At 32.6% G+C, this 9,989-nt stretch overlaps 2 protein-coding genes across 5 annotated transcripts in view; one reads left to right on the top strand and one right to left on the bottom strand.

Moving 5' to 3' along the window:
- Window positions 1–9,989, top strand: part of LOC105208560 (uncharacterized) — a 29,559-nt gene that overhangs the window by 14,537 nt on the left and 5,033 nt on the right. The gene's annotated exons all lie outside the window — the stretch shown is intronic.
- The window catches only part of LOC105208563 (uncharacterized), a 268,673-nt gene continuing 259,908 nt past the window's right edge, over window positions 1,225–9,989 (bottom strand). For 2 of the 4 annotated variants that reach the window (XM_029038012.2, XM_029038013.2), the window contains exons 17-20: window positions 5,947–6,170; window positions 5,546–5,852; window positions 3,722–3,934; window positions 1,225–3,660 (exon numbers count right to left, since the gene is read on the bottom strand). In XM_029038012.2, coding sequence (XP_028893845.1) covers window positions 3,062–3,660; window positions 3,722–3,934; window positions 5,546–5,852; window positions 5,947–6,170 — 1,343 coding nt within the window. In that variant the 3' untranslated portion in view covers window positions 1,225–3,061. The remainder of the gene's footprint in view (window positions 3,661–3,721; window positions 3,935–5,545; window positions 5,853–5,946; window positions 6,171–9,989) is intronic. The other 2 variants (XM_029038014.2, XM_054232555.1) reach the window with 2 other exon arrangements.

Raw genomic sequence — 9,989 nt, 5'->3', positions numbered from 1 at the left:
TGTAATTACATATATTTTTTTGTTTTTATTTTAAATATTTGTGGTTTTTATTTTAAACATTTTTTGTTTATTTTAAATATTTTTTTTTTAATATTTTTTTAATTTCAATATATATTTTTTTAATTTCCATTTATTTATATGTATTTATTGTTGCTTTTTACAAATATTTAATTTTTTATTATTAACTGTATTTTATTTATTTTTTGGTTGTTTTCTTTCTGTGGTAGTGTGTATGTCTGCACATATTTGTTTTTGTATTTTTATTTAAGCAATTTTCACTGTTTTTTTCAAAAACTGTATTTTTAAAAATACTTTTTTCGTTTCTTACTTTTTTATGTTTATTTCAGTTTGTATTCTCCTTTCATTTGATTTTATGTATAAATATTTAGCTATATGTGTACTTGTAGTTGCCAGATTTTACAATATACAATTTTATTCTTTTTTTATTTAATTTTAATTTTTTTATTATTATGTTTATTATTTTTTTTAATTTATTATTAATTTTATTTTTTTTTAATTTTTTTCTGCTTTAAAGGTACGCTTTGTCAATATATAAGTTTCTGTGTGTGTCTTCATATACATATATTTTTTACAGCACACATATACAATTTATAATATTTTTTTTTTAAATTTTTGGATTTTTTTTTATATTCCTTTTAAATATTTTTTAAATATTTAATTTTTAATTTTTTTCGAATATTTGTATTTATTTTTGAAATTTATTTTTAGCTGCAAAAAAGTGCTGTTTTAAAAATTCAGCCGGGTTGAAACTATTTTTTATTATTATTTATTTTATTTTTTGTTTTGCGACAAATATACACTTATACTTGTAAAACGTGGCTATGTACATACATACATATATATATATAGTTAATATATTTTATACATGGAATTAATATATAGTATATAAGGGTATATTTTACTATATCTTAGTTGTTTCTGTGTTTTGCGTGTGCAACGTTTTATATAACGGTATATATGTATAGCTATAATTACATAGGTACATATGTATATATTATATAATATAATATTTATTTTTTTTGTTGTAATTTTTTCTTAGGTATTTCACATATAAATTTTCCTAATTATTTACTAAATTTTTTTTTCACAATTAATTACACAAAAAATGCGCGATTTCTAAATTAATTTTACTTTTATTTTAATTTTTTATACACATTTAACGGTAAGAATGTTTTTTTGGCTTTTCACCAAACAACTTTTATTGTTTTTTTATTTATAATATTTTTTTTTCAAGTGTGTAGTAAATTAATATATTTTTTACAAATATTTTCCATTATTCTTTCAATATTTTTTTTTACCAATAAACCGTTAAATTAAAAAAAAAGTTTTATATTAGTCTTTGTTTTTCAGTAAGCGTTTTAGGTTCATATTCTGTTCTCATTCAGCACAAAAATTCTCTCGCTGGCAATTTGCTTGCTCTATACTCTCTTTAAGGTTTTCGAAAATTCTTCCTCAAATTTTAATATATATTTCAATTATTATAAATTTTCTATATAATTTTTATTCAAATGGGGGTGAATGTGACAGTTGAAGGCATGTTAGTTTCGATTTCGACACACAAATACATATTTTTTGGTTCAAATAGTAAAGCATACTTTTAGGTGGTTAACAAATACTGCGCGGTAATAAGTCACTCACATACATTTGTGGCAACATACAGTTAGGCGGGTACGAATATTAGATAATGTGTGCGTAGTTGTTGGTTGGGCACAGCAAAAGTGGCTACATTAAAGCTGAGTTGGTGGTTAGTGTTGGTAGACGAGTTTGTGTGGCGTTAGAGGGTAGGCAGATAAGTGGAATATTTGCATTGGCATTGAAACGAAATGTGTTTTAAAGTACAAAAAAATACTTAAAATATTACAGTTCTTATATAAAACAAAGTTTTGATTGAAAAATGTTATATGGAACGATGTGGAATCGGAACGGAACGAAGCGGAAGTGGAACTTCTATATAATTGTACCAGACACGTCAACAATAAAAATTGTATATCAATTTGGTGCATTATGTTAGAAAAAATATTAAATGAAATGGAATTGGAACACATCATTGAAACAATGTAGAGTATAATGCGAAATTAATTGAAATTATAGAGAAACGCAATTGCTTTAAACGAAACCTCGTTAAAAGTTATCAAATACAGTGCGGAACGGTGTGGAATCGGAGAGGAACGAAATGGAATTCACAAAACACTCAAAAAAAATTGTACTTGTGTTTGTTGTTAAAATTTTTTATTATATCATTATCACTCTGGTAAAAAATTGTGCGTCACGAACTGGGAATGGAACGGCTTTGAATTAAAAACAATAAAATAGCATACCTCTCTACCGGGTATATTAATTTGGCTGTAACAAAACATTTTTATGTAGTTAGTATGAACTAAATACAACTTATGGCAGTGGAACGCTTTGGAAATCATATTTTTACTTTGCCTAAATGTCAAAATTGTGCGTGTTTTCATATCACGTCATAGAGTATTTTTTTATAAAAAGGAGTCGTTAGCTAAAAAAAATAATCGTCTATCAAAAAAAAATCCTAAAGCTTTGGAATTATTTGAGAAATGAAACATAAATTTATCAATTTCCTAACTTTACTTCCTAGAGAGCGCTGAAATTATTTCGCGACGCCTACAAACCCATCACGCCTCACCAATAACAACCAACTACCGAAGCTTCTTTGTCGTATTTAGTGCCTACGACCACTATTGCTGCCGCCACCATCACTGCTACCCGACGCGCCATCTGCCGCCCAACGCTTATGGCGCGATTTCTGCATTTGCGCTGCAACACGACTCGTACTCGGCGCTGTTTCGAAGCTCGCATACATCTCTACCTCGTTGTCCAAGGCGTCGTAAGTTTCCGTCGAGACGCCACGCACAGATATCGCAATCGCGCGTGCATACTGCTCTTCCTCCGCCTCGTCATCACCGTCGTCATTACGATCATCACTTGTACGTCTGCGCATGACAATGCCGCCAGCGCCACTGCCGCCGCCACCACCACCTTCACCAGGTCCGAAATCGAAACTAACATTCTTACTATCTCATCCACCCCGATGCACTTGTACCGTCGCCTCGGCTGATTCTTGGCTGCGCAACTGCTGTCGGTACTCGTCCAACTCCTGCATGCGATAGGTGCCCAGGTTCACCTGCATCATAAGTGTCTCCATGATGCGTTCATTCTTGAGCGCTTTCGATGGCAATACGACCGTCAAGAGTTCGCTCGGCGATATGCGACACAGATTCAGATCGCGCGTCAAACGCTCCATAATGCATTCGAACTCGAATTGTGTATCCTTATTGGGATGGTTCTTCATTTTCGCCACCTTGTTCTTCGCCCACATCAGCATCGCTTCGAATTTGCGTATTTCAGGCGTTTGCAATTCCCGATTCATAATCATCTGCACCATCGATTCGGAGAGATTTAGATATTCGGGACATTTGAAGAGCGCATGCGCTTTGTTCTCGACAAAGGAGAGTATCATGTTGACCAGCTCGGAGGCGGACGTGTAGCGCCAGTAGTAGTTCTCCAGCGAAATCAGCATCGGGCAGACAACCTCGATGCGCAGGAACTGTTTGCAATGATGAAAGCAAGCCTGCAAAAGCTCGGGTAGATCGTAGTGCTCGGCAGCGCATAGCAGGCCTGGAAGAAATCACAAACGTTAGAGGTACATCATATCTTCAAAAATACTTGCGCAGCTCACCTGGTATGGAGACACATGTCAGCGGACACGTGCCTGTATGCAGATAGTCCAACAGCACTCGAAATGTGTCGGGATCGAACTCGATGATGTTGAACTCTGTCTGCGCCAGTTTCGCGCGATCGACTTTCTGTGCGTCTGCGCACACCGAGAGCCGCGGCACCGCAAGCTGATTATTGCCTGGCTTATCTTTGTCCTTGTCTTTGCTGTCGCGATCTGCAGAGATAGAAGCAAAGCAGCGAAGAGAAACGAAAACAAAAAAGTGCATACGAAACGAAGGACAAAATGAAGTGGATAAAGGGACACGAGTGCAACCGAAGATCAGTAAAAAATAAGCGAAAAGTGTTGGTAGTGTGGTGAAAATCAAAGGAATACAAAAAAATAAAGCAATACGAGTGTTGTGTTGCGTTCGATGGTGTGGTGAAATGTGCATGATTTAGCGCGAATGTTAAAAAGGAGAGAGAAAAACAAATGAAATGCAATTGTTTGCATTGCAATGAGTTTTCGTTAGTTTTTGTGGTAATGATCATTTTTTATTTTTTAGAAAAGTAAATAGCACAAATTTACGTACAAATTACAACATGAAGAGTGTGGTGAATATGAATTTATGAATTTGTGAATAAAAGTACATTAAAGTAACGTATAGGTAAGGTGAACATTTATATATAAAGAAAAATATATGAAATAAGTATGATTCGTTGTGCGTGGTGAGTTTGATGTGTGGCGTATATTACGAATTTTAGAATTTTGTATAGCGTTAATGAGTTTTCTCAAAAGAATATTATATTTTTCAGTGTGGTTAAATGTGAAAGGTGTGGTGAGTTTTAAAATTGAGTAATTTTATAGTTTAGGAATGAATTTTGTTTGTAAATGTAAAATGTTAGCTCCAGGTCGATACAAAATGTAAAATAATAGTGTTTTCAATGCGTGGTGAGTTTTGTGTTGAATATGTTTTCGCAGTTTTTTGGTATAAATTTATATTTTTTACATTATTATAATATTTGAGTTGAAAATATTAAAATGAATAGCAGTCTCCCCAACATGTGGTGAATTTATAATAGATGTTTCAATGATTTGATTTTATTGAAATGAATTGTTGGGTACATGTGTTACATGATTTGTGTTGATTTTATCGATTTACATGAATGGTACATTTAGAAATTTATTATATGTATGTTGTGGTGAATATGATTTATAGAAAATTCAATTGTATATTAGGAGAAGATTTAGCATGACAAAGTTGTAAGAAGAATTGCGCACAAACAACAAATATATTGATGAAAAGTTAATTTATAAAGTGTGGTGAATATAAAAGTAATTTTAAAATATACATTGAGGCATAAAAAGAAGTTAATAAATTTCGTTTAATTTTTTTTTGAGAATTAAAGAGCATTCGTGGTGAATAAAATATAAGTGGCGAATAAAACAGACCGAGGTGAATAATTTTAAAATGCATTCAAATATAAAATAATTATATTTTCAATATAAATTCAAAGAAAAATATGACATTAAATCAAAACACATCACATACGACGAAGTTGTGAGTGGTGAGTTTCAAAATATCGATAATTTACAAGCATTTGTTAATAGTAGTTTAAATTCAAGTTATATATATATAAAAAAGTAGTTCACAAAATACGAGTTCCAAGGCATTGGAGGCACCATCACAATAATCAACGAACGTTCAAGGTGTTTATATTACACGGCAGACAGGGAAGTTACATATTACGAATTGGTTCAACACACGCACAGAGAGTAGAAGAAAGGTATAAAAAGAAAAAAAACACACATCGATATATTTGTATTTATGTGGATTGAGACTCTTACTGGAACAATCCGTTGAAGATATCCATTTCTTTTTATCCTCCGGATTCAATTGATTCGTATTCTTATTACGTATCGAACGACCCCAACCGGCGGTGATGGTGCCCAAACGACTAAAAGCGCGCTTCACCATCGGCGATGAGGGCACACTCTTCGGTCGTATCGAATCGGAATCGGGCACTGTCAGATAGTTGTTGCTCTTCGGCTTTTGATTTTGCGGTGAGACGAGTGACGGTGCTGGGCGCGCAAAAATCTCCGCGACTGGTATTTGCGGTGAACCAAAACCGGTCTGTATACCGTAAAGCATTTCCTTTTGGGAGTACGCAAGTGATAGTGTTTTTTAGAGAGTTTTGAGTAATTTAATTAAGTATGGTATATGGTGAGAGTGAGTGGGGGAGACTTACCTGAAAGACACGACTACGCACACCCAATATCGCGCGCACGCCTATGAAACGCGCCTTCTGCTTCGATTGACCCACCAGGAATACCACATCGAAGAGATGCGCATTTTGTAGGCACGACGGTTCTTCGTTTAAGAATACACGTGTAAAATCTTTCGCTAACTGATCGTAATCCTCAAATTGATCGCGCACCGAATCCAGCAGCGGCGATGAGGGGCGCATGTGACCTGTGGTGAAAAAAGATTTGGAGAGTGAGAGAGAGGAAAGTGATGATATTCAGTAATTTTTCAAAATGTTTTGATACAAATGGAAGTGCTTTGTTGGAAAATAGCGGTATTATAACATTTTGAAGGTCAAAAGGATTTGAATATTGGTTTACTATTTTTTTAACTAAATTTGTTTATTTTCGGGAACTTGGAAAATATTATTTATGTATCAATTATTATATTAAATAATGATCAAATTATTGACATGTGTCGTGCGTTAAGTTCCAAGCAAAGCATGCGGGCTTTAGTTATGGGGTAGATATTATCAAAGTTTCTTTTAAAGAAATAAAACTGTGAATTAAAAAATATATTTTTATTTAGATATTAAAAACTTGGTTTATAATCTACTAATTTTTAAAAGCTTTGAAGAGCTCACATATGAGTAAAAGTTCTATTTAACGTTCTCACTCAAAAATTGGTGTATATCTTAATTATAAGACTTCAGAGGCGTGAAAGCTTCGAAAAGCTGTCATCTGAATGAAAGCTATTTTTAAAAGTGCGAAAGCTTCTAAAATCTCACACATGAGCGATTGTTCTAGTTAACCTTCTCACACTAAAATGGGTTTATACCTTAATTATAAGACATTCAGAAGCGTGAAAGCTTCGAAAAGCTGTCATCTGAATGAAAGCTATTTTTAAATGCGTGAAAGTTCGAAAAGCTCACATAAAAATTTAAGGCTCTACTTAATCTTCTCACTCAACAATTCGTTAATATCTTAATTATAGGACTTCCAATTGCGTGAAAGCTTTGAAAAGATAACATATAAATGAAAGCTATTTTTAAAAGCGTGAAACTTCTCACATTTAATAGTTTGCGGAAAACTTTTTCTTCTCGAATGTGTATTAAATTTTGTAAAATTTTTAATATTGAAAAAAATGAATGCATTTGAAACCTTCAGAGTTTTTTTCTCTTTCTTCAGAGTATTTCAAATTATGAAAAATTTGCATAAGTATATTTCCAAGCGGAATATTTATGATTTTCACCACTTTTGTACAAAAAATTTTAATTTATAGTATACTTTTAGGGATAAATTTTCATTATCTGTCTCGTTAGTGATTTTGTAGAAATAACTAGCTGTATTTTAGTCGCTGTCAGAATTAGTTAGTGGTTTTCTAAACACATAATAAGGCTTCTTTATTACTTTTATTAAACTTTCTAAACACACACATAATAAGGCGCCATTATTACTTTTTATAAACTTTAATATTTCTGTGAATCTAATTTTCATATTGGAAACTTTTTTTTTAAATTAATTGTTGCATACTTTTTGGCGCTTATGGTGCATTTATTGAGAGGAATGTGTACGGTTGTTGGAGTTTTTCCAAAAATGTCATTGGGGAAATGAGTTGTATATTATTTTTTAACACATTGAAACAATCGTTGCATACTCCTAGGCGTTTATGTGTTTAATTTCAATACAAAAGCATATTAAAACAAAATGAGCTTTTTATTAGGCCGGCATATTATTGTAAATAATTTTAATAGTTTTTTGAAATTTTTATTTGTTAAAAACTACATTGCATACTTTCGGGTGCTAATATAATTGTTTAATTAAAAGGAACAAATAAGGAATACGCAAAAAAAATTAGGCATAATATTTTACATTTTGCATTGGAGAATCAAAATTTTAATAATAAAAATATATAAAAATTTATTAAAAAAAAAGTATATTTTAATATTGGAATTTACTTTCAATTTTTTATTTTTTTTTAATTTTTTGTATTTTGAAATTAGTTAGTTATTAGTTATAAATTATTTATTTATAAATTATTTATTTATAAATTATTTATTTTTATTATTTTTTCATACTTGAATGTTTTAATTTATTTATAATTTATGCATTAAAAAATTTCGACCTCTAAAAGTATGCAAGTGTGTCACAGACATAATACTTCCAAAATACGCAAACAAAGTATGGTATTGACGCGTCTGGCTTAACTGTATCCACCTAACCACCAAAGCACGCTGCAAAGAGTCCCTCTGATGCATTGGGGAATAAGAATCATGTGTTTGTATGTATGCATATATATCTGTAGTGCTGCTTTAATAACGCAACAATGCCGAAGTGGTGTAAACGATATGCGTAGCAAGTGCACGTGACAACAGTAGAAAAAAGACACACACACACTCTCACATGTCGACACACAAATTATCTGCTGTAAGTGGCTGAACGCCTTAAAGTATGCATGCGTGCTGGTGCCGAAAGTGCTTGTATTACGCTAGGCAAATAAGGGTTTGAGCCATTATTTGGAAAGTTTTCGTGAGCTATTTGTCTTGTGATCATCAAGCAAATGCTTATATAAATAAGGGTATAAATTGTGTACACATATTTATTTGCCTAACTGTTGCTATACTGCTGCACACCTACATACTACTTTATTTTTATTTGCGTACTATGCTTTTGACATACTTTAACAAGTCTATTTTTGCACCAAAACCACAATTATTTATATATGTATCCACATTTAAGTATGTATTTGTGTGTGTATAAGGAGCGCGTGCGTGTGTGTTAGTGACATTTATTGTTTTCGTTAAATGCTGTGTCAGCATGTCGTACAATGTATGTACTACAAGCACCTACGCAATAAAATCGTAAAATTTACGAACTCTAAGCAGCATGTCCTTGTTACCTTGCAGCCTTGTGTGCTTAAGCCTTCTATACACATGCTACATATACTAATTCACTTCAATTCTCGCACTATGCTCCGCTTCCTAACCTATACGGAATATGTCCTTGCCACACAGCTAACGGTAATTGCGGTTGCTCCTTTGCGTAGTCCAAGAAATGCCACAAGCTTTCTTTGTCATCGTCCTTTTATGCTCATTTAGTCGTTCACATATTCTTACATATTCAACTAGCTCTTGTACTTTTGTGTACTTCCAGCAGCCATCAATAGCAGTGTAGTGCGCAAAGAGTTAATTGTCTAGCTTTTCATATAATACGAGCAGTACTCGATACTTGGATCTTAAGCGCAAGTGGTCAATGTTCGATTGTTAGTTGAGATTTAACTTGAAAATCTTCAAGCATGCTACGTCCAGGCAGATTTGAGTGTGAAATACATTGAAAGTTAGTTCAACTTAAAGTGTGTGTTCTTGAAAAGCTCTCCCGAAAGCTCTAAAGTTCATGTAATACCCTGTTTTGACAATCGCATATGCTTCCTCATCTCTAAATGGTTCCAATTTCGGTAGCCCAATTCCACCTTAAAGTGGTTGCCCTTGAAAAGCTCTGAGACTGATTTAGTAACCTTTACTAAAGAGATTTGACATTCGTATGCTCTTCCAAACTTCTCAACTATTCGAATTTCGGAAGTCTAATTTCAACTTAAAGTGGCTGTTCTTTAAAAGCTCTCCAGAAAGCTCTTAGGACCATGTAGTATCCTACATTAATTTATATGTTCCTACTATTCTTTAAAATATTCTAATTTCGAGAGTTTAACTACACCTTAAAGAGGTTCTTTTTAAAAAGCTCTTCCAAAAACTTTTAGTCCAAGCAATATCCTGCACTAAAAATATTCGACATTTGTATGCTCTTACTAATCTTTAAAACATTCCGATTTCGGAAGCCCCACTTCAACTTAAAGTAGTTTTTTTTTCAAAGCTCTCCCGAAAGCTCCTAAGACCTTGCTGTGTTATGAATTTACGTGTCTTTACAATTTTATTTTCTTCCTAACCTCTAAAATAATCCAATTTCGTGAGTCCAAATTCTATTTAAACAGTTGTTCTTAAAAAGTTATCCCAAAAGCTTCTTAGTTTGATTACAACTTGACTATTCGGTTATA

Source organism: Zeugodacus cucurbitae, chromosome 5 (genome assembly GCF_028554725.1).
Source record: "Zeugodacus cucurbitae isolate PBARC_wt_2022May chromosome 5, idZeuCucr1.2, whole genome shotgun sequence".
In the NCBI taxonomy this organism is placed as follows: domain Eukaryota; kingdom Metazoa; phylum Arthropoda; class Insecta; order Diptera; family Tephritidae; genus Zeugodacus; species Zeugodacus cucurbitae.
Note: the sequence above shows the minus strand (reverse complement) of the source record. Positions and strands in the feature narration are given on the sequence as shown.